Consider the following 25,644-nt stretch of genomic DNA (forward strand, 5'->3'; position numbering starts at 1 on the left):
TATCTAAGCTGCCACTAGGGGGCCACCCCACTCCCATAGATGGCCACTCAACTTCACACAAGGTTCTTAAAGTACTTGAGCTTAAAGTCTGTCCATAGTCATTAATTAAAAATCCTTTTTTGAAGTTCTTAAGCATACAATCTAGGGGGGTAGCAATTTGTCTAGATGATGTCCCACCCATAATGCTTACAGTTACAACACACAAAAAGGGAGGGAGTTTTTGGATTTGCGGTAAGGGGTCCGCAGATCCGGAAACAAAAGGGTAGAACAAACAACAATCGCTTCCTTCCGTTGCTGGTCAATTGAACTCGCGTTAATTGAAAACGCAGCTATAAGAAGTCCGCACTCTTTTAACATTCACGCATCACACATTCTGCACAAAAAATCCCACCCAACAATTTCAGATTTCTCAGATACAGATAAGCTCAAGCGGTTTCGCTTCTAATCTCCACTAGACTAGAAGGTACTAGGGCCTTCGCTGAGAGTTGATCAGGCTCTCCTTCCTCAATTTTTGAGGGGCTGATTTACAATTTTCTAGCTAGAATTAGAATACAGAATACAGAATACATACCCGGCGAATGTTCTCCAGTCAGTTGGGTGCTGGGATTAATGCAGGATTGATCCCACCGCTGCCACCAAGAATTGTTGCAGGAATTGAGATAGGAATTTGTGATACTTCAGGAGTCAGACAGCACACACCAGAATGAGGGAGAAATCTTCTTTATTTGCCAGCAAACAAAGCAGGACATCAGTTCTAGCTCTCTTCTCTCTCTCTCAGCTCTCTGGATGTTATGGCTTTTGTCTGTCCTCTTCAGCTCTCTTCTCTTCTGTCTGTTCCTTCTGCTCTCTTTCTCTCCTGTTGTCTTCCAGCTTTCTTTCAGCTCTCCTTCCTTTCTTCTGACGTAAACTGCTTCTGCTCCTACTTAAATACTGTTCTATCCCCCTCCTAGCCTTGCCCCCCCCTTACTCTCCAATTGGTTAAGGAATAGATTGGTTACCTGGCCTCAACCAATCATTACTTTAAAAATATCAGTTACATAGGTTCCAGACATCCTAAACTGACCTGTGACCTGGGGCCCCTTACACCAGACATTTGGGCTCCAGTCTCTTACATTTCTCATTATGATTGATTTCTCATCTATAGCTTAACCTGGGTTCACTTAGAGGATAATGGATATTCTTACATTTATTATTCTCATATTCCTAGTACTAACTGCTAACTAAACTCTGGCATTCATTAAAGAGGTCAAAAGCCAATCTTACTTAATGGCATTCAGGACCATTTCTACATTTACCTACAATTAATCAAGGAGAAGAGAGCTGACTAGTCCTGACCTCGTTCACCTATCAGCTTATACATTGAACCAGCCAGAACTGCAGATAACTTAAAACACATGTTTGACCTCTTCACTACAGTCTTTGCTTAGAACGTCAGACAAAGAATAATACAAACATTCCACACAGAATTATTAATTTACACAGAATACAGCATATTCTAAAGTAAGCATCCTTATAAGACATATTCTACATACTTATAATGGTCTATATATCTAAGCTATCTTCTTATAACAAAATCTACATATCAAGAACTTCTGAAATAGTATTTCAGCTTTAAACTACAGTATGCCTAACAGTATACAAATGTTGAGCTAGCTTTCATCATTCACCAGGGTGAAAGAAATTCCTGTCTCTGACCTTTCTAACCCAGCCCGGCAAACGCTAGACTTCTAGTAATTAATTCCAGCCTGCATTCCTTTATCTTGCTTGCAAGGTAAAAAGCTAGAATTCAAACTTCAAGCTTTTAATATCATTTCTCAGAGTTAACACTTTCTTTGCCCATGGCTGCCTCACTCCTAAGCCCTGCTCAAGAAAGGGACTTCCTAAGCCCTAAACTAACAGAGCAGGGAACTAAACACAAAGCTAACACAGGTGCTACTAAGCACCAAGCTACAAGCAGAGCTCTACACTAATAAGCTAAACACAAAACTACCAAGCTACCTAAGCACTGCTCTAGCAAGCTAGATACAACTAACAAGGTGCTTCCTAAGCACTACTCTGGCAAGCAACCAGAAGAGCTCCTAGCACTAAAAGGGATGACAGGGGAGGCACAAGGAAAAAGCAGGGAAGCTAACACATAAGCCAAAAGTGATTCTAAATCACCAAACACCAACAGCAAAGACTGCAATGCTCCTAATATCACAAACACCAGAAGTATTTCTAACAGCAAACTCTGCAGTGTTCCTAACAACACCAAACCCTGAAGTACTTCTATCAGCAACAGAGCTTCCAAAGCCCTACACATAGCAATGCTTCCAAAACCAAGAGGGAAAAGCAGGAAAGCTAAACACACAGTCACCAGTGCACACTGCACTAACACTAACCTGGCCCTTAGCAAAAGCAAGCAGGGAAACTAGACACAAAGTCAGAAGTGCACACTGCACCACCCTACCTAAAGCAAACACCACTGCTGCAAAAGGCCCTGAAGGAAACAACACCACTTCCTTATCAAGGCCCTCCCTGATGATGTCACACTCCCTAGACCTAGGCAAAAGCACACTGACCCAGAGAGGCCCAACCCACACCAATGCAACACTGTGAAGCACTTGAAGCCAGTACACCCAAAGAGAGGTAGAGCAACTCAGGCAACACACACACAGGTGCAGTATAGTGAAACAATTAGAGCCATGCTGCTGGAAGCTGCCAGCACAGAGAGACAGAGCCAGCTCAGAAAGGACAGAGAAAAGAAACAGAAGCCAGCTAAGAAGCTGACCCCCAGGAAAGAGGTAAGTTTGAGAGGGGTTCAGACCCCAATCATAACAATTAGCTGGCCTTCCTGATATAGTGACACCACAGTGCAGGAAGGGCCACTGGAGCTACATAAAGTGATGAGTAAAGGTGTGTGCTAGGTTTTTGTTTCAATTTGATTGTTTTCTTTTCTTGTAACAAGAAATCAGCATTAAAAAAAACCCCCGAAAACAAAGGAAACAAGCATGTTAAGTGTGAGCTCTACCTGGAATGAAATTTTGAAGTTTGTTTTAAATGAAAGTACTTCATTAGTGCCTCTACACATAAGCACAGAATGGAATAAAGTGCTTTGAGTACTCCCTGAACCAGTTGACACCTTTTTTAAAAACACTTGTATGCGATGCCAGTACCTCTGAGGAAGGATTCTGTGTGTATAGTCTCCAAAGCTAATCTTAAAAATTCTGACTTATTTAGACTCCCTTATTACTATTTGTTTTTTTTAATATTAACTGTTCCTTTTTTTTTTAAATCTCTTAGCTGGATGAGAAACTGAAGGCAGTTCTAGCACTACTGAATAGTGTTATAAAGAAAGCACCCCTTGGACTGTGCCAATACATCCCAGTTTTAATCCGCTCCTCCATGCCCCTGTTCAATTCTCCACTTGCAGCTCCTCAACTTCGAATCTCCTTTCTGTCCTTAGCTGATTGTGTAATGCCTGCTTGGCTAAAACATCTAGGTTAGTTCCTAAATTTTACTTGAAGTGTTGCTGTTGATGAAAGAAAGTGAAGATATTTGTGATGAGGGTTGTGTTCTAAACTGAAAATGCAGCTCTGTAATGGAACAGTCACATTTTCAACTGTTGGAACATTAAGGTGGTTTTTGTGTGTGCATTTGTTTTTGTTGTTGTTGGGGGGGGGGGGGGGGGTTTGTAATTTAAACTTTATTGGAACCAAAAGCATTCATCACCATGCTTGCAGCAAGCACTAGGACCCACCAAAGTACAGTTCTTCTAATTAATAGCCATCATCACAAAAGAAAAGGTTAACTCCTTATTACCCCAGTACTCTCCATTTGCGCTAATTTGATCTTTTGGTGTGCTATACATCACTCTGACTCATTGGATGTAGAACTCTCCAGGTCCAATTTTCTCTAATGTTTGGAACATAAAACTCCAGTGTATATTAGAGAGGTATAACGGGATTGCTCATTCACTCTTTGGGGATTTCTTTTTCTTGTGATACTAAACATTGTTTATTGGGGTTGGGAAATAAGAGGGGGTATTGGTGGCACACCAGGGTGAAGCATATCTGTTTAGCAGTGGCTTAAGTGTGAAATTGCAACTCATTGGAAGCAAACAGCTGGCTCTACATTGCAATCCTGGGCCTCCTGAGTTCCAAGTGGTGAGGGGTATGGACCAATTAACTGATCATTACCATGGTCAGTTCAGCGCAGAGCAAGAAGAATGGACTTGTTTATCTTCTATGCTTTCTGGTCTTTGAGTTCTTTTGTTACTATTTGCTGAGGGGTGGGGTTAGTATTGTTTGGGTGGGGCATTCCATAAAGAGTTCCTGTGGAATGCCTATTGGTCTGGGTGCACTTTTGGACGTTGAGGGGAGGTGGGGGGTTTGGAGGTTGTGTGGGAGAAGATATTGTAGTACTTGTGCTTGTTTGTACCTTGTTTTTCGTAACAAAATTTCAATAAAAAGTTTGAAAGTTAAAAAAACCAAACTCCAGTGGACATGATCAAAAGCCTTTTTGGCGTAGATTGCTAGAAGCGCAGAGGAGATCTTTACTTTCCACTAAGGGTAATAAACTTCATGATAGTGTCCTTGGCACATGTACCCAGTATGAAGCTTGCTTTATTTCCAAGTACCAAATGAGTTAAGCATGGTAGCAGCCTATTACCCAAAATTTTGTCCAGAATTTTGATATTTAAATTCACATAAGGAAATAGCTTTTTATGGTTCAGACTTTGGTAAAGTCTATGGCACTGGTGGTGTCTGCAAGGAGATCCTTATGGCTATGGGGTTGGCAGTGGATGTCACTTCTGAATCAAAGTTGAGCAAGCTTCCCATCAAGGGGATTCTTTTTAAATTGGTTTAGAGCTTTGGAGAGACTGTTTCCTAGATTGCTGGAGGATAAGCTGAGATCAGTAGTTAGAGGGACTTCGGACAGAGGCAGGTTTAGGGAGGCACGGTATTATTGCCCTGGTAGAATTAGTGGAGGTCAGTGGGGTAGGTTTTTCTAGAGGGCTTAATCCTTTTGCAAAAGGCTGGTGAGGTGGAAGAGGCTGTTCTCAGTCTGATTCCTTGGGCTTTCCATTTTATTTTTTGTCTACTTATTTGTTTCTAATCTGTAATCTCTGTTTTTACAATGTGGTTCTCTGTATTTTCCGTGTGTAACTGTAGCGAGAGAATTTACACTAAAAGAATTTGTGGAGGAATTCATTGCAGTCCGATTTGTTCTCTTTTTCTAACTGGAGGTGTACTGGTGTAATGTAATATTTGCATTGCTTTCTTTCCATAAGTAGGGTTAGTGTGTTTGGAGTCCTTGGATTTGATGCTGGTATGGTAAGCTGCTAAGTGCCTATTTGCAAGGTTTTGTGTTAATTCTCACAGTGTCTGGAGAGAGTTTATGTTGCTGTCGCTGATGTGACACTTGTTTGAATAGAATGATTTTTTTTTATCTTGAGTTTAAAAAAAAATTCTATTTCTGTTCTGTACCCATTATTGGGTATTTTATTGATTGATTTGAGGATGTCCCTCATGGATGAATCATTTTATTCTATATCAGACTTGTCCAAGTTGAGTCTTCAAGAGCTGTAAACAAGCCAGATTTTTAGGATATCCCTAGTGAATATGTATGGGAGAGATTTGCTTGCCCACTACTTACTTCTATTATATGCAAATCTCCATCATGCATATTCACTAGGGATATCCTGAAAATCTGGCTTGTTTGTCGCCCTTGAGAATTGAACTTGGACAAACCTGCTCTATATGACTTACAGGGGTTTCTAACAGATTTAAGGCTTTTCAGTCAGCATGGAATGCAGTGGCAAGGATAATTTTTGGAATATCTAAATTTGAACATATTACTCCACTTATAATTCTTCATTTGGTTACCTGTTGAATCTTGAATTTGGTTTAAAGTATTACTGATGGTGTTTAAGGTGCTGAATGGTATGATTTCTCCTATCGCCTCTTCATTACATCTACACAAACCCTTGCACTCCTTGCGATCATCGATGGCAAATATACTGGATGTACCATCATTTCTTTTCAGTATACGTGGATGAATATAGAAATTCTATTTTTTTATATAAAAAGATCACAAATGTGGAATGCCCTGTCGAATAATATTCGATCTCTGCAAAATCTGAATTTAAGATTACATTAAAGACTTTTTATTCTAGGAAGCATACAATATTAACACATGTTAGAATGAATGATTGGTGACATATTATTTCTCAATACAGAATCCTGTGTCAGAAATTATCCTATTTTATTTTTATATTTATATATATATATTTATCAAATGTTTACTTAAATACTATATCTATGCTCAGACTAGCACCCAAATTACCACATGTGAAAAGGGGCCACCATCCTTCCCATCATCTCATAAGTTCACTGTTTATAATGATGACTATCTCGGTCGCAAAGCTGTTTCATATTTAGGCAATGCAATGTTGTAAACGAAATAACTTATCTTGAATGAAGAACTTGTGCTAATTAACCTGTAACAACAACTTGATGCAACTTTGATGCCACTTAGATGGTTTTCGAAGGAAATTGGTGATCCTCTGCACCCACTCTGTGAAAGTTGAATTTATAAACAGATTCACCCCGACACATCCTGTGTTTCACGATCGCTTCATCAGGGGGTTGAAAGCCATTACCTACAAAAAATAAAACCTATATCTGAGCATAATTTCAAAACATTTCATCATAATACTTTTATTAATAATCTTTCCTAACAAACCTATACTTTTTCTTATTGTCTAGATTCACAGTCCGGAATGTTGTCTTCTAACAGACAAAAAATGGTGGCTTATATATATAGCCACGTCTCCTGCTTGTGATGTCAACCAGTCTTTAAACTATAATTGGCTGAAAGGATTTAAACTTTTTAACATAAAAATGTCATATCAAAGTGGAGGAGTAGCCTAGTGGCTAGTGCAGTGGACTTTGATCCTGGGGAACTGAGTTCGATTCCCACTGCAGCTCCTTGTGACTCTGGGCAAGTCACTTAACCCTCCATTGCCCCTGGTACAAAATAAGTACCTGAATGTATGTAAACCGCTTTGAATGTAGTTGCAAAAAACCTCAGAAAGGTGGTATATCAAGTCACATTTCCATTTCCCCATTTGACTTCTTTATTCAGTTCATTCTGGACTACAGTGTCCCACTGATATATAAGACGCTGTTCGTTTCTCTGCAAAATGTGACACACATCTCCACCCCACGGTATTCATATATGCTGTAATACTAAAAATTGCAAACCAAATTATGATTCTTCTCTCTCCAGTGTTCCACAAGAGGAGCTTCCTGTTTATTAATTCAAATATTACTAAGGTGCTCTCCCACACAAATCTTATTTTTCTAACAGTATGTCTGATGTAAATCAGGTGGCATGGACATTGGATCAAATACACAGCTCGAGCAGTTTCTCACGTGGTGGCTGATCGCATCCTGTATATAAAACCAGATTTAGGATGTTCAGATGAAACACTCCATGTTTACAATATATACAATGACCGCATCTGTGGTGACCTACTAGAGCGCTGCTTGAACTGACATCCCTTGTACCCGGACTCTAAACATGTCCTCTAAATTTGTGGTTCTCCTATATGGTACTGTAGACAGTCCCTCAAATACTGAGTGATAACCTCAGAACATGCCACTATTTAGATATTTTTTTTATTTGCAACGTCTTTGTGGAGTATGATAGACCACATACCAGTGACCACTGTTCTTTTCTCCTTTGATTCTGTGTAAACAATTTTCAGTTAGCGTACAAAGCCCTCTTATATGCCTGCTTAACTGTACTCCTCGGGTACCCTCTTTGCAAAATTCTGTCACACATATAATCTGCCTGAACACAAAATTCTTGAACATTGGAACAGAGGCATCTAAGCTGCAGGAACTGCCCTGTAGGGATTCCTTCTTTTTGGGGCTCTGGGATGATGACTTTAAAATATAACAATGAATTTCTATCCATATCTTTCCTATATATAGTTGAATTAAAACCCTGAGCTCCCAGTTGAATATGTATATCCAAAAACTGAATATCCTGATTTGGACACTAGTCTGAGCACAAACATAATATTTAAAGAAGCATTTGATAAATATATTGTCATCCTTAATCTTTTTGTAACACCAATTGTATCGTCTACCCTGGAATGGCGTTGCCATAACAGGTCTTTGTAAGCCACATTGAGCCTGCAAATAGGTGGGAAAATGTGGGATACAAGTGCAATAAATAAATAAATATAAAAATAAAATAGGATAATTTCTGACACACGATTGCGTATTCTTTTTGTGTGTGTGTGTGAATACAATTTAAATAAATTCAGAGGCTTATAAAAGCAGACAGAGAAATATAAAAGCCATCTACTTCTTGTTTCTAAAGATAATATCCATGTTATTTATTGGATTGAGAGACTTAGTATACTCAGTAAGAGAGTACAAGATTAAATGTTTTTTATAAAGAGAACGATCCTGTATTCTATGGTATTCGTCAGAAAGATATTTTTAAATGAAAGCCCTGAGATAGTGAGACATATTATTTCTGTCTAATTGTGGAGGTTCATTACTGCCTGTTTGATTGAGCAAAGAAGAATTGTATTTATTTATTTATAGTACATTTCTACCCCACATTTTCCCACGCATGCAGACACAATGTGGCTAACACAGGATAAGTAAAAATGACAATACAATAAAAGAAATGGTAAGAGACAAAAATTGGGCAAGGGAGGGGAAGGGGGCATAACAGTTTCAGGGGTAAATAAGTGGGGCTAATGATTTAGAAGAGTGTAAGGGAAGTAGGCCAGTCCAAATAGGTGGGTTTTCAGCAGCCTCTTGAACAGTTGGTGATCCATTTGCAGTTTTAAGTGTTTTGGCAGGACATTCCAATTCTTGGCACAGGAATATTGGAAAGACGAAGTGAAGATCTTCTTGTATTTGACTATGCTGTGATTGGATGAGTGATTGAGTTTTTATATTTTTTATATTATTTTATTTTCTCATATGTTGTATGTTTAATTTTTGTTAAATTGTGTATTTAACTATGTACTCTGAGAGAGTGGAAAATAGAAATTAAAATAAATACATACATACATACAATTGACTAAATGTAAATTTGGGTGGGAACTGGAGGCAGAGTTTGGGCCTGTCCAAAACAAAAATGTGTTCCACTGCCTCTGCTTGCTGCATAAATTAGGCAGTACATTACAACTATACAAAGACTGAGACTTTCAGTTTCTTCTTGTTTTACAGGTACCTTAGTGGGTCATTTGACATTACGTTTGCTGAAGCCAGAGTGTGAATTAGATGAGAGCTGGTGCCAGGAGGAGTTGCATGCTGCTGTAGGTCGAGCTGTGAAGCTCTTGCACACTCACACTATCCCAGGTCGATCAGGAAGGGGGGAGCCTGGTAAGTAAAGATAGGAACAATGATTCAAAATAAATGAACATTCCATATCATCAAGCTGATCAATCCATAGACTGGTGGGTTGTGTCCATCTACCAGCAGGTGGAGATAGAGAGCAAACTTTTGCCTCCCTATATGTGGTCATGTGCTGCCGGAAACTCCCCAGTATGTTCTCTATCTCAGCAGGTGGTGGTCACACACAGCAGCAGCTCTGGCTAGGCCTCCAAGCCTAATTTTTAGGTTTTGTTGAGTGCCTGGGGTTGAGGGCTCTTTTGAGCAAACCTGGTGGTGCTAGGTCCCTCCTTTTCTCCCCCCTCCCGCTGGCTCCGTTTAAAAAAAAAAAAAAAAAAAAAAAAAAATTTTAAACGTCTTTAAAGGCGTTTAATTCGACGTTTCTTTAAACGTTCATTGCAGCTACTCACTGGGACACCAGTTCGTTACAGCTCGGAGCGGCAAGCAGGTAATTTTACCTTTTTATAGCGGGCAGGGGGTTCCCCGATTCTTCTCCTCGTGGCAATGGCGTCGGAGGGCGAGGGCGCAAAGGGTCGCTCCCCGGATCGCTGGAGCGCTTCTAGAGGGGATGCGGGGGTTTTACAACCTGATTCGCCCTTGATGGGTGATAGTTTAGTGACCGATGAATGTCCCGGTCGTTCCTCCGGCGTGGCGGTTTTTTTTCCCGCCATAAACGCCCATCCCCCGCTCCTCGCCTCCGCCATCTTGGCCGGCCACGCGGCTCGGACGGCTTCTTCGGGGCCGCCCTTGAGGTTGGAGACATTAATGCCATGAACGCCCTTAATTTGGGCGACGGCACAAAAGCGGCTAAAGTTAAGCGCCGTTCTTCCCGCGCGGCTCCTTCACGGAGTTTCGCGCCGGACGCCATTTTGGATGCGCAGCATGTCTCTCCCCCGCTATTGCGAGCGCCGGTTGAGAGTGCGTCTAGGGCTGTTGCCCAGGCTGCGGAAGTGCACAGTCTGGGGGGTTTCTCCCCCGAGTTTGTTTTGCTGCTGCATCAGGCTTTCCTCATGCAAACGCTGCCCCTGCTCCCTCTTCTGATAAAGAGGTTGAGGTTCCCAGAGGTAAACGCCCTCGGGTTGATTTCCAGGCCTTGGAGGACTTTTGTCTCCTCCGATGTAGATGAGGGCAGCGTGTCTGAGGTCTCCCAACGATCCTTTGCGGATTCCTTGGAGGAGATAGATCCCCGCTCGGATGGAGCGGATGACCCCTCTGCAGCGCGGCTTTTTAGCCCAGAGGATTTGCCCAACCTGTTGTTACAGGCCATGGACACTTTGAAGATTTCCTCTCCGGAGGACGTCTCTCCCTCAGCCCCTGTTGGCTCTGCCATTATGCTGGGGACGAAGCGCCCGCCTAGAACCTTCCACGTGCATGATGCCATGCACACCTTAATTGCGGCTCAATGGGATGTCCCGGAAACGAGCCTTAAAGTGGCTAGGGCTATGTCCCGCCTCTATCCTTTGGCTGTGAGTGAACGTGAGGCCTATCTGTGGCCTACCGTGGATTCTTTAATCACTGCGGTGACTAAGAAAACGGCGTTGCCGGTGGAAGGTGGCACGGCCCTAAAGGACGCCCAAGACAGAAGATTGGAGGCGGCCTTAAGGTCGTCCTTTGAGGCAGCTGCTTTAAGTTTGCAGGCCTCAGTTTGCGGCTCCTATGTGGCCAGGGCGTGCCGGACTATGGTGCAGCGGGCTTCCCCCTCGGATCATTCCTTGAGGGCTGATTGGCCGGCCCTGGAATCGGGCTTAGCCTATTTGGCAGACTTGCTGTATGATGTCTGGAGAGCCTCAGCTAAAGGCATGGCTCAGACAGTCTCTGCGCGGCGGTGGCTTTGGCTGAAACATTGGTCTGCTGACCACGCCTCTAAATCCCGCCTGGCTAGATTGCCTTTTAAAGGCAAGCTGCTCTTTGGGGTCGAGCTGGACAAAATCGTGACCGATCTCGGCACGTCTAAGGGCAAGAAATTACCAGAGGTCAGGGCTCGGGTTAGTACTCGTCCCGATACCTCCAGAGGACGATTGCAGGAAGCCCATCGGTACCGCCCGGGCAAGTCGGGTTCCTCTGCCCCCTCTTCCTTCAAGAGGAATTTCTCCCCCAAGCAGCATTCCTTTCGCAGAGACCGCCGTCCCGGAGGTGCTCCCTCCGGTCCTCCCCCAGGGTCTCGTACCCAATGACGGGGCCTTGGTCCACGCCCCAGTGCAGATTGGAGGACGGCTGTCCTCGTTTCTGGGCGAGTGGACCACTATAACTTCAGACGCGTGGGTGCTGGAAGTCATCAGAGGCGGCTACAAGCTAGAGTTCTGCCAACCCTTAAGAGACGGGTTTGTACTCTCTCCCTGCAAGTCTCCGGTCAAGCTGTGGTAGTGCAGCAGACCTTGGACAACCTGATCCGCCTGGGTGCGGTCGTTCCGGTGCCAAAAAATCAGATTGGCAAGGGACGTTACTCCATTTACTTTGTGGTTCCAAAGAAAGGAGGTTCTGTCCGGCCTATCCTCGACCTCAAAGGGGTCAATCGGGCCTGGAAAGTGAGGCACTTTCGCATGGAGACTCTCCGCTCTGTTATAGCGGCAGTGAAGGCAGGAGAGTTCTTGGCTTCCTTGGACATCAAGGAAGCGTACCTGCATATTCCCATCTGGCCTCATCTCCAACGCTTTCTGCGTTTTACAGTCCTGAGACGACACTTCCAGTTCAGAGCCCTCCCTTTCGGGTTGGCTACTGCTCCGCGGACCTTTTCCAAAGTAATGGGGGTCATAGCGGCCTTCCTGCTAAAGGAAGGAGTACAAGTCCATCCTTATCTGGACGACTGGTTGATCCGAGCCCCCTCTTATGCAGAGTGCGGCAAAGCTATGGACCGGGTAGTTGCTCTTTTGAGCTCCCTGGGATGGATCATCAACTGGAAGAAGAGCCAGCTGCGCCCGACTCAGTCCCTGGTGTATCTGGGAGTTCGATTCGACACCCAAGTGGGCAGAGTGTTCCTGCCAGACAATCAGATTGTCAAGCTTCAGGCTCAGGTGGACTAGTTCCTAGTAGCCTCTCCTATTCGGGCTTGGGACTACGTGCAGCTGTTTGGCTTTATGACGGCCACGATGGAAGTAGTGCCCTGGGCCAGGGCTCATATGAGACCACTACAGCTATCTCTGCTGCTGCGCTGGACTCCGATGTCGGAGGATTATGCTGTGCGCCTTCCCGTGGACCCAGCAGTGCGCAAGGCGCTGAGCTGGTGGACGCAGACAGACAAGTTGTCTGCAGGATTGTCTCTGGTGACCCCGGAGTGGATTGTCGTCACGACAGACGCCTCTTTGATGGGCTGGGGAGCCCACTGCTTGGGAAGGACAGCGCAGGGGCTCTAGTCTCCTGCAGAGGCAAGTGGTCTATCAACCTCCTGGAACTCAGAGCCATTCGGTTGGTGTTATTGGAGTTCATCCCGGTACTGGTGTTGAAGCCTGTACGGGTCCTGTCGGACAATGCCACGGCTGTGGCCTATATCAACCGCCAGGGAGGTACCAAGAGCGCCCCTCTAGCCAGGAGGCTATGAGTCTTTGCCAGTGGGCGGAAGCGAACCTGGAGCAGCTTTCAGCGGCCCACATTGCCGGAGTCATGAATGTCAAGGCGGACTTTCTCAGTCGCCATACCTTGGAGCCCGGAGAGTGGCAACTATCTGCTCAGGCGTTCTTGGACATCACGAAGCGCTGGGGCCAGCCGAGCCTAGATCTGATGGCGTCATCGGCCAATGGCCAAGTGCCGCGCTTTTTCAGCAGAGGACGGGACCCTCGATCCCTGGGAGTAGATGCTCTTCTCCAACAGTGGCCGACACAAGAGCTCCTCTATGTGTTCCCGCCCTGGCCCATGTTGGGCAGGGTGCTAGACCGGGTGGCAAAGCATCCCGGCAGGGTAATCCTGGTGGGTCCGGATTGGCCCAGACGTCCCTGGTATGCGGACTTGTTCAGGCTCTCAGTCGACGATCCTCTGCGGCTGTCAGTGGAGCAGGGCCTGTTACATCAGGGTCCCGTGGTGATGGAGGATCCCTCTCCCTTTGGTCTTACGGCCTGGCTATTGAGCGGCAGCGTCTGAGGAAGAAGGGCTTCTCAGACAAGGTCATCGCCACTATGCTGAGAGCGAGGAAGCGCTCTACTTCTACTGCTTACGCCAGGGTCTGGCGTATCTTTGCAGCATGGTGTGAAGCAGGCTCACTTTCTCCATTCACTGCTCCAATTTCTTCAGTGTTGGTGTTCCTGCAAGAAGGTCTGGAGAAAGGCCTGTCGCTCAGTTCCCTTAAAGTCCAGGTAGCGGCTCTGGCTTGCTTCAGGGGCCGCCTGAAGGGTGCTTCCCTGGCTTCGCTTTCTCAAGGGAGTTAATCACCTGCGCCCTCCTCTGCACTCAGTGGTGCCTGCGTGGAATCTCAACCTGGTGCTAAGAGCATTGCAGAAGCCGCCTTTGGAACCCTTGTCGAGGGCATCTCTGAAAGACCTGACGTTGAAAGCAGTCTTTTTGGTGGCTATCACTTCAGCCAGAAGAGTTTCCGAGCTCCAGGCGCTCTCATGTCGAGAGCCTTTTCTGCAGTTCACTGAGGCAGGAGTGACTATGCGCACAGTGCCTGCCTTCCTGCCCAAGATTGGTTCTCGCTTCCATGTGAATCAGCAGCTCTGTCTCCCTTCCTTTCGTAGGGAGGACTAATCAGAGGAGTACTCCGCTCTTGAATATCTGGATGTGAGACGAGTCATCATCAGATACTTGGAAGTGACCAATGATTTCCGGAAATCGGATCATCTGTTTGTCCTGTTTGCAGGTCCTCGTAAGGGTCTGCAGGCTGCTAAGCCTACAGTGGCAAGATGGGTCAAGGAAGCCATTGCAGCGGCTTATGTGGCCGCGGGGAAGGTGCCGCCTATCCAGCTGAAGGCTCACTCCACGAGAGCTCAGGCGGCCTCGATGGCAGAGGCCGGATCTGTCTCCCTGGAAGAGATATGCAAGGCGGCAACGTGGGCTTCGGCTCATACATTCTCCAAGCATTACCGTTTGACTGTGGCTGCACGGGCGGAGGCCCGGTTTGGAGCTTCAGTGTTGAGGTCAGGGATTTCTATGTCCCGCCCTGGGTGAGTACTGCTTCGGTACATCCCACCAGTCTATGGATTGATCAGCTTGATGATATGGAAGGTAAAATTATGTATAATCATACCTGATAATTTTCTTTCCATTAATCATAGCTGATCAATCCATAGCCCCTCCCAGATATCTGTACTGTTTATATTCTGGTTGAATTTTAGGTTCAAGTTTAGCCTTCAGTTACTTCAGGAGGACTTCGTGTTCAAGTTCTTCTTTCACTTGGATTCTTCAAGAGTTGAGACGAGTTTGTGTTACAGTGAGCTGCTGCATTCCTCTCCCCTCCGTTTTACGGGGCTGGATTGAGACATAAATTCTGCCGGCACTCCCTCCCGCTTCGTGCGGCTGTAGGGCAGCTTTGTACCCCTCCCGCTTCGGCGGTGTTAGGGTCAGTCAGCTCCTCCCGCGGTTGCGGTTGCAGGATAAGCCAGATCCCCCCGCATCGGCGGGTGTGGTGTCCCTCCCCCGCTCCGCGGGGATGAGCTGGACGGATTCCCCTCCCCCACTTGTGTGGGGATGAGCTGGGTTAATTCCCCTCCCCCGTTTCGGCGGTGGTGAGCTGGGCAGAGTGTCCCTTCGTGGGTGTAATTCTCTAAGTGCTGAGTCCTGCGGATGGAGCTTTGATATCGACATACTGAGGAGTTTCCGGCAGCACATGACCACATATAGGGAGGCAAAAGTTTGCTCTCTATCTCCACCTGCTGGTAGATGGACACAACCCACCAGTCTATGGATTGATCAGCTATGATTAATGGAAAGAAAATTATCAGGTATGATTATACATAATTTTACCTTGTTGCCGTTCCTCTTATTTTTCTGCAGCATCTCTGAACGAACTAATTGAATCCTGGCACTCCATTCTTGAGCAGGGCTTCAATAAAATTATTCCCAAAAGACTTTTAGCATCCAAACCTCTTTGTGGCCAACCTTGATTTACGGCTAACATTAGAGCTCTTAAATGCAGACATTGTCACACTGAGAGTTTCTGGAAAAAATCCAAATCCACCATTGATTTACAGAAATGCGGGACTCTTCACAGTGTATATAGCCTCCACCTTAGGAGGGGAAAAAGATCATATATTGCCAATAGACTTTTGAAATCGCCAAATCCCTCTAAAGATTTTTTTCAATTTACCAACAAACGCTGTCTCCGCCAATTCCTAGCTCATCTTGCCCTACTCCATCAGTAGAGGATCTCTCTTTATTCTTTGTTAGTAAGATTGATTCTTTACTCAAGCCTTTTTACCCCTCCTATTTTCCTTCCTTGAAATGTGCTGTATCTAAGTACATAAGTAATGCACACTGGGAAAAGACCAAGGGTCCATCGAGCCCAGCATCCCATTCACGACAGCGGCCAATCCAGGCCAAGGGCACCTGGCAAGCTTCCCAAACGTACAAACATTCTATACATGTTATTCCTGGAATTGTGGATTTTTCCCAAGTCCATTTAGTAGCGGTTTATGGACTTGTCCTTTAGGAAACCGTCTGACCCCTTTTTAAACACTGCCAAGCTAACCGCCTTCACCACGTTCTCCGGCAACGAATTCCAGAGTTTAATTACGCGTTGGGTGAAGAAAAACTTTCTCCGATTTGTTTTAAATTTACTACACTGTAGTTTCATCGCATGCCCCCCCTAGTCCTAGTACTTTTGGAAAGCGTAAACAGACGCTTCACATCCACCTGTTCCACTCCACTCATTATTTTATATACCTCTATCATGTCTCCCCTCAGCCGTCTCTTCTCCAAGCTGAAAAGCCCTAGCCTCTTTAGTCTTTCTTCATAGAGAAGTTGTCCCATCCCCGCTATCATTTTAGTCACCCTTCGCTGCACCTTTTCCAGTTCCACTATATCTTTCTTGAGATGCAGCGACCAGAATTGAACACAGTACTCAAGTTGCGGTCACACCGTGGAGCGATATAACGGCATTATAACATCCTCACACCTGTTTTCTATACCTTTCCTAATAATACCCAAATTTCTATTCGCTTTCCGAGCCGCAGCAGCACACTGAGCAGAAGGATTCAGTGTATTATCGATAACGACACCCAGATCCCTTTCTTGGTCCGTAACTCCTAACGTGGACCTTTGCATGACATAACTATAATTTGGGTTCTTTTTTCCCACATGCATCACCTTGCACTTGCTCACATTAAACATCATCTGCCATCTAGCCGCCCAGTCTCCCAGTCTTGTAAGGTCCTTCTGTAATTTTTCACAATCCTGTCGCGAGTTAACGACTTTGAATAACTTTGTGTCATCAGCAAATTTAATTACCTCGCTAGTTACTCCCATCTCTAAATTATTTATAAATATATTAGAAAGCAGCGGTCCTAGCACAGACCCCTGAGGAACCCCACTAACTACCCTTCTCCATTGTGAATACTGCCCATTTAACCTCACTATCTGTTTCCTATCCTTCAACCAGTTTTTAATCCACAATAGGACTTTTCCTTCTATCTCATGACCCTCCAATTTCACAATTCCACAATTCCAGGAATAACATGTATAGAATGTTTGTACGTTTGGGAAGCTTGCCAGGTGCCCTTGGCCTGGTTTGGCAGCTGTCGTGGACAGGATGCTGGGCTCGATGGACCCTTGTTCTTTTCCCAGTGTGGCATTACTTATGTACTTATGTAACAGGAATCTGGGAATGAAGGTTTCCCATGGTTTATGCTTTTTCTTTCTGTTCCAGTTGCTTCTCCTTTGTCAGCTCCTGCATTTTCCTATGTTTTCCCATTCCTGAGGATGGTGTTGATGGGGACACGTAATGACAGTGAAGAGGAAGAGGATTTGCTTGTAGACATTCTCCAGATCTTTACAGTTCACGCTCAGCTGAGGTCCAGCAGTGGTGAAGCAGGGCTGGTGGATGAGGTCAGTTTTTCATGATGCTTCATCTTACATCTTATTTAGACAGGGAGCCTAAACTGTGGTGCTGGCTGCAAAAATCTGTGTGTGTAGAGTATTCAACTTCTTGTTCCTAGGATGAGGTTTTGGAAATGGGTGTTAATATTTATATGCTGTTTGAATGATGCTGAATTGCTTCATTTACGTTCTGCTGGTTTATTGGGGTCACCTTTTTGTACATTTTGATTAATACATGTTGTTATGAAACAGTGGGTTTCTAATCATGAAGTGTATTTCTCCTAATTCGCCAGCACATGGCTGTTATTTTGAGTTTTTAAACCGTTGCAGAAGAAAAAAAAAAGGCCACGTGACGCCATGATCGGGAGCGGGTGTTGAAAACCTAGCTCCCGCCAGCTTACCCACTAATCCTTCACGATCGGCGAGTTCCCGCAGGAAGGGCGACTTCTTTTTGGCGACCACGATAGTGGGAGCCTAAAGACCAGCGAGGCAGCCCGCGAGATCGAGACTCCATGGCGGCGAAAGGGGCCCGACGGGAGAAGGAAAAAACGAGAGTTGGTGAAGACAAAATGGCGGCCCCGGCGAGTCCGATAGCGAACACCCTGAGCTCGGCGTGGGTGGCGGAGGTGGCAGCGGAGGTGAAGACCGCCATGGAGCCACTGCTGGACAAAAGACTGGGGCCCATCGACAGCAAACTAGCTCAGGTACAGGAACACTTGGGGCAAATAAATAAAGACTTGGCTGAATTTCAGCAGAGACACGGAGCCCTCGAAGACAGGGTAAACACAATAGAGGAGGAAAATACCAGGCTGAAGGCCCAGGTAGTTAGCTATGAAGAAAAGCTTGAGGATCTTGAAAATAGATCCAGGAGGAATAATCTCCGTTTTGTGGGGCTCCCTGAGGCGCTGGAGGGTCCCAGTTTGAGGGCTTTTCTAGAAAAATGGTTGCCAGAGCAATTGCAGCTCCCAGCAGATCTTGGGGCCTTGCACGTGGAAAGAGCTCACCGCGTGGGGCCCAAACATCAAGAGCAGGCAAGGCCGCGAGTGGTGATATGTCGCCTGTTGAATTTTGCACACAAGGAGGCCATTCTCCAAGCCCTGAGACGTGATCAGGAGCTGCAATATGGAAATAAAAAAATCCTCTGCTTTCAAGACTATTCAGCGGCCGTAGCGCAACAGCGGAGGAAATTCTCACCAATTTGTAACCGGCTTTTCGCCTTAAAGATCAGATTTGCACTACAATATCCAGCTAAGTTAAGAATCACGTATCAAACCGATACAAAGATCTACACCACAGTGGAGCAAGCGCAAGCCTTTCTGAGCACGGTAGAGCCCAGATGAGCGGCAGAAGGAAATGGCACGGGAAGGCGATGGAGTGGTTATAAGGCAGGAAGAGCGGCTGAGTGGTGAACGGTGGATTTACAATTTTTTTTTTTTTTTTTTCCTTTTGGTATTAATGACATATTTAAGGCGCAAGTGACGCTAGCCAGAAGGCGGAGAAAGGATGTGTTGGAGGAATGACGGTCCAAGCTGGAAAGGCGATGTCTTCGACGCCAAGAGAAGACTGAGAATACTTATTTTGGACATCTGGGACTTAACAGAAGTTGAGATGCGTAAGGAGTAATAGTTGGGGACTTGTCGGGGCAGGGTGGATGTTATGGAACGGTTACAGGAGGGATGGGTGGGTGAGTGGTGTTAAACGTGATGGTCTCACTTAGAGACCCAGGGGTACTATATGGGAAGTTTGGAGAAAGGGAGGGGGTTGGGGGGTGGGGGGGAAGGGGGAGGGGGGTTGGGAGCGGGAGGAAGGGGGGGGGTGGCTGGGGAGGGTGGGGATAGTCCTGTTTGTATGTACAAGCATTGAATGTGTATTGAGTAAGCTGTTGGGGGTAGCTCAAGAGATAGAGGGGCTGGTGGTACAATTGGCCAGGGGGGTGGAGGCTGGGACACTCCTTTGGCGCCTAATGAATATTAGAAGACAAGATGTGGATAATCGCAGAGGAGAGAATGGTGTGATATGACTACCTTGCAGATAATGACATGGAATATTGGGGGCATACACTCCCCGGTTAAGAGGCAGAAGATATTGAAAGCGCTGAATGATAAAAAGGTATCAGTAGCTTTCTTGCAAGAAACGCACCTTACGCGAGAAGAGCATGCTAAGTTGAAAACATGGTGGGTGGGAGAACTGTATGATGCTCCGGCCGTGGGAAAAAAGGGAGGAGTAGTTACCTTAATAAGAAAGGGTCTTAATGTAGAGGTGAAAAGAGTGGTTGTAGACCCCAAGGGGAGGTATGTCCTGGCTTCAGTGATTTTAGAAAGGCAGCCAATGCTGCTTTGTAATATCTATGCCCCTAATAACTATGATAAACAATTTTTTACACAAATTATTCGCAAAATACATGCATTGGGAGACGTGCCAATAGTACTAGGGGACGATATGAATGATGTTCTCGACCCAGTTTGGGACAGATCTAAACCGACAGGGAGAGAATTGACCAGACGGGAGAGGGGAGTATCGAGGCTGTGTGCTGCCCTGGGGCTGGTTGATGGGTGGAGAACATTGCATCCCACAGAAAAAGACTTCACACACCTGTCTAGAGCCCACCAAACAATGTCTAGAATAGACTACATACTATTCTCCAGAGAATTAATGACTAAAGTGGAAGAAGTTCAGATAGGCCCCATAGTGATTTCGGATCATGCCTGGGTTAGACTACAGATTAGGGTGGGAGAAGGGAGGCTTATCTTAGGGGCATGGCGTTTTCCTGCTTACCTATATAGAGAGAGCCAATTTCTTTCTTTTTTAGTGGAGAAATGGAGGGAATTTAGTATAAATAACGAACAACACAAGACAGATCCAATTCTCTTCTGGGAGGCGGCTAAAACCGTTCTCAGGGGAGAAATAATATCTTACCTGGCCTTCAAAAAGAGGGCTAGGAACAGGGAGGTGTCTAGACTGGAAAGGCAGGTGACGGCCCTAAGGAGGCAATACGGCCAAGGACATTCCCTGCGTATTCGCAAACAGCTGCTAGAGGCGCAGCAGACTCTAAATGAACTCTTACAGGAACAGACACAGAAAGCGAGTATATATTATAAGTACCAGTTATATAGATTCGCCAACAAAAGTGGGAGGTTCCTGGCTCGGCTCGCCAGTAAGAGACTTAGTGCAAAGAAAATCCTCACCATGAAAGCGGCCAACGGAGAACGGGTTAATACGGATGCCGGAATAGTTGAAGTTTTTGCGGATTTTTTCAGTCAACTGTATACGCAGCAGGAGGATTTAGTGCAACCCAGTTCCGCATATTTCCAAAGTATGGACCTACCACGGGTTTCAGAAGATGATGCAGAGGTGTTGAATGCACCGATAGCGGTGGAAGAGGTAGATTTAGTGATCAAATGGAGTAAATTAGGGAAGGCACCGGGGCCGGATGGATTAAGGAATGAATTTTATAAAATTCTAAACACAGAGATAAGTCCGGTGCTTACGGCAGCGTTTAGGTTTAATAATTTTTATTGATGAATGCATCTCCAAAACAATTCCATATTAACATAACATCTCAGGCATTTAACATTGCCATCCTGCACTAATACAGCAAAACCGCTATCATCAATTTTTCTTTTCTCCCCCCCCCCCACCCCCCCCCCCCCACCTTCCCTCCCCCCCTCCCCTCCCCCCTCTAAATTACTGTATTAATTAACCCTGGCTTATGCAAGCAATAATGTCATAAATAGCTATTATCAACATCTCTGTCTGCGATTTCTGAAATATATCCATTAGTGATCAGAGTATTATGCAATGAGATTTGTGAACAATAAATGCAAATCCCTGATATCATTCTGTGTGCTTGGTTTTATTCATAATGTAATAAAATTTAAAAATAAATATATATCACTGATGTCGTTCTGTGTACTTAGCTTCATTCCATTACTCTATTATATCAGCCTCCGTCAGCCAGCAAGTCATCACTCCTTAGCAGGAGAATCACAGCAATCCTGCATTATGTCAGTATCTCAAACAGGCTTTACTGGTTATAAATTAAATTGATCTGCATCTTGCATATCCAGGCTCCGCTTACCAAGCTGTTCCATTGCCATCCCATAATACACCCAGAACATCACTCTCAGAATCCTCCATTCATACCAATAGATACATATCGATACGATAATACACTCTTTCCCCCCTCATTGCATGTAACCCCCTTCCTTCAGAAATCACATTCCTTTATCTGGTCTCAGTTCCATCAATTGCAGCATAAGCCCAGCACACATCCCCCCCTTTCCCTCCCTCCTCCCTCTTCCTCCCATCACCTCACCCACCCCCCTCCCTCCCACTCCAGCCTACTCTACCCAGTCTTCTTCCCTATCCCAAGCTACAATGAGAGTGAGTTTACTAGTAAGCTGCGGGCTCTACCTGACAGGGCCTGCACATATGGCTCCCAAATCTCCCAGAATCGTTGTTTACTCCTAGGGCTTCGATGTACCTCACGCGCCTCCAGCAGCACCAAGGCATGAAGTGAATTCCTCCACTGCCAGAAAGAGGGTCCACTTTCCTGGGTCCAAAATTGCATAATACATTGCTTCCCTATTATTATAGCCTTATACATAAATATACCTTCTGTATGTTTCAGATTTAGCCCTCTCCCCCCTGGACCCAATATTAGATTTTTAGGTGCCCATCTAATTGTCTTATGAATTAATGTCTCACAAAATTTCCTAATATTATCCCAAAATTCCTTAATGTCCGGACACTCCCACAGCATATGATAAAGTGATGCTCTCTGAAAGTTACACTTGCTGCACTGTGGTGTTGTAAGTCTACCAGCATGGTAGGCCTGTACAGGGGAGAAGTATGCTCTCATAATAATTCTAAATTGAATCTCCCTATGTCGTGCACTGGTCACTTTATATACTATCTCCTTCAGAGCCTGGGCTATATCTCCGCTTCGAACCTCCACTCTCATATCCGCAGACCACCTCCGAGCAACCTCCTCATATCCACGGGGCGGGAAAATCATTCTCAGCTGTTTATAAAGTATTGAGATTGAGGTCTGTTCTCTACCTTGTGGCAGAAATAAATTCACCAATAAGTCATACATCCCTCTCTCGCATCCAGCAGAATTTAGCTGCTTAATGTAACTATGTAATTGATAATAATCATACCATGTCACATTCTCAGCTCCCACTATATTCTCTAAGGCCTCTCTAGATATAATCTTCCCCGAATCCTGCATAACATCGGCCACTAATACTATCCCTTCCCGTGCCCATTTTCTGAATCTCGGTTGTGTATTCCCAGGATCAAAGGCACTATTCCCCACCAGAGGAAGCAGATCTGTATAATGTGGATTCTTATTTAATCCCTTTAAAATATATCGCCATACCCGTCGCATTGGTTGTAACAAGAGATGCTGACTCCATCCCTTAGGTATCCACTTTCCTTGAACATGCATCATATAGTAGGGGTGATAAGGCTCAAACAGCACACACTCCGTACTCCACGCCGTATGTTCCTCTGAATCTAATATCCAGTCCGCTAAATGTCTGGTCAAACATGCCCAATTATATTGTTGGATATCAGGCATCCCTAAGCCTCCCTCTTTCCTACTCCCATACATATATTCCAGTTTAACTTTGGCCTTCTTTCCACCCCAGCAGAATCTAGTCACCATTCTCCTAAGTTTCTTTACATCCTTGATCTGTAGCAATATTGGCAGCTGTCTTAAGACATATAGCCATCTCGGGAACAGCATCATGGCATACATACCAATTCGGCCACTCAGTGTTAACGGCAGTCCTTCCCATAGATCCAATTGATTCCTTGTATAGTTTAATAACTCATCAACGTTTCTTCTATATAATCTTCTCAAGTCCCCCGTTAATTTTATACCCAAGTATTTAAATTCCTGATCCGCCCACTTCAATGGAAATGATCCCTTCCACCTCTCCCTTACCATGCTGCTAGTGGGTAGTCCTTCTGATTTTTGAAAATTTAAACTAAAGCCCGAAAAAGCCCCGTATTCTGCAAATACTTCCATCAGCACCGGCAACGTTTCCTCCGGTCTCGCCAAATGGACTAAAATGTCATCAGCAAACGCCGCAACTTTAAATTCTTGGTGTCCCAATTTAATCCCCTCTATCTCCACATTCCCCAGAATTTCTCTAATCAGGGGATCCAATGTAATGGCAAATAATAAGGGGGACAGAGGACAACCCTGTCTAGTTCCCCGATTTATTGGGAAACATCGTGAATAAGTACCATTAACCAACACCCTTGCTGTCGGGTTCTTATACAGAATGGATATCGCTTGTGTAAAAAATCCCTCAAAGCCATATGCCCTGAGCGATGCGAATAAAAACTCCCATTCAACCCGATCGAACGCCTTTTCGGCGTCGAAGCTGATCAAGAGGGATTCCCCTCCTTCTCTTCGCACTCTCTCCATCGTGGCCAATATCAACCTAATATTCTTCCCACTCTGTCTTCCCTGTATAAATCCCACCTGCGGGGGCGCCACTATATGTGTCAGTACTGTTGCCAGTCTAGCAGCCAAGATCTGAGCCAATAGTTTAGCTTCATAGCTAATAAGTGATATAGGCCTATAGGATTCTGGTAAGATCACATTTCTTCCTGGTTTCAAAAAAACCATAATATCCGCTAGACATAAGGATTGCGGTAATTCCCCCAATTCCACCGACTTGTTAAAGGCATCTGCCAGTGGTTCTCCTATATCTTGCATTAAGATCTTATACAGTTCTGCCCTGAACCCATCTGGCCCCGCAGCTTTATGTAATGCACTGCCTCTAATTTCTCTCAGGACCTCTTCTACTTCTATTGGCTTGTTTAGCTCTTCTTGCTGCTGCACTGTTATCTTCGGCAGTTTAACATTCTCAAGATAAATATCTGGATCCAAATCCTCCTTTTCATTCTTAGTGTACAACTTAGCATAATAGTCATGAAATACATCTAGTATCTCTGCATCAGTATGTACCAATCCCCCTTCCTGTGTCCGAATGGCTAGCACTCTCCTCTGTCCCTTCCCCCTTTTTACTAATCCTGCCATCATCCTCCCTGTCTTATTACCAAACTTATACAATTGGTATCTGTAATACTCTGCTGATTTATTAGCACGCTGATGTAATAGCTCATTCAGAGATGTCTGCGTGGCTAATAATTGCTCACGAAGGTGGTCCGCGGATTGCTGTCCGTAAGCTCTCCTCAACCGTATCAGGCTATCTCCTAATCTTATGATCTCTTTATCTCTTCGTCTCTTTTTTCTGATGCTATACGCTATTATCTCTCCCCTTAGGACAGCCTTTCCAGCTTCCCAAAACAATATCGGGGTATGCCTGTGAGATGCGTTGTGTAATGAATATTCTTTCCACTTTGCTCTGATATAAGTCCAAAACTCCGAATCCTTATATAGATCCATAGGAAATGCCCACCTATACTGTCTATTATGTGAGGTATTATCTTGAAATTTGATATATATAGCCGCATGATCTGATATAATCGTAGGATCAATATCGGCCTCCGCTATATGTGTGAAGCTCTCTTCATCTATCAATAGATAATCAATCCTTGATTGAGTGTGATGGGCTCTTGAGTAGTGTGTATAGTCTTTAGTATTTGGATGCAATACCCTCCACACATCAACCACTCCCAATGTTTCACATAGCAGTTTTATGCCTTTACCGGCCCCCACCATCGTGCTTGCTGTCCCGTGTGATCTATCCAACATTGTGTCCGCCACCACATTAAAGTCCCCTCCTATTATCTTATTTTTAACGTTGAAGTGTTGTATCTTACTAATGATTAAATGGTAAAATTTCTTACAATACACATTGGGAGCATATATATTACTAATGAGACATATATTGCCATTCACTTTTACCTGTGCTATTATATACCTCCCTTCAGGATCAACACACACCTGTTCCACCTCCACCTGTAGAGCTTTATGAAATAAAATAACAACGCCCGCTTTTTTCCCTACTGCCGGGGCCTCCAATATGGTCCCACCCACCAAGTTCTCAGCTTCTCATGCTCCTGCTTTGATAAATGTGTTTCCTGAAGGAGCGCCACATCTGCCCTTTTCTTTTTAAGACTATGAAGGATTTTCTTTCTTTTAATGGGGGAGGATATTCCTCCCACATTCCAGGAGTATACTTTAAGGCCCATCAACCTCCGTCATCTCTTACATGTCCCCGCTCATGCCTCTTATCCAAAAGCAGGTAGACATGGTGTCCCAGCAGCACCACCCCCACCACTCTGTGTCGCA

General features: G+C 45.0%; 1 protein-coding gene across 1 annotated transcript in view; it reads left to right on the forward strand.

Moving 5' to 3' along the window:
- The window catches only part of GCN1 (GCN1 activator of EIF2AK4), a gene marked incomplete in the record, with an annotated part of 339,178 nt that overhangs the window by 154,801 nt on the left and 158,733 nt on the right, over positions 1-25,644 (forward strand). Inside the window, 3 exon segments of the mRNA XM_030219069.1 lie at positions 3,283-3,481; positions 9,243-9,398; positions 17,197-17,375. Coding sequence (XP_030074929.1) covers positions 3,283-3,481; positions 9,243-9,398; positions 17,197-17,375 — 534 coding nt within the window.

The sequence above is a fragment of the Microcaecilia unicolor genome, chromosome 11 (genome assembly GCF_901765095.1).
Source record: "Microcaecilia unicolor chromosome 11, aMicUni1.1, whole genome shotgun sequence".
NCBI lineage: Eukaryota > Metazoa > Chordata > Amphibia > Gymnophiona > Siphonopidae > Microcaecilia > Microcaecilia unicolor.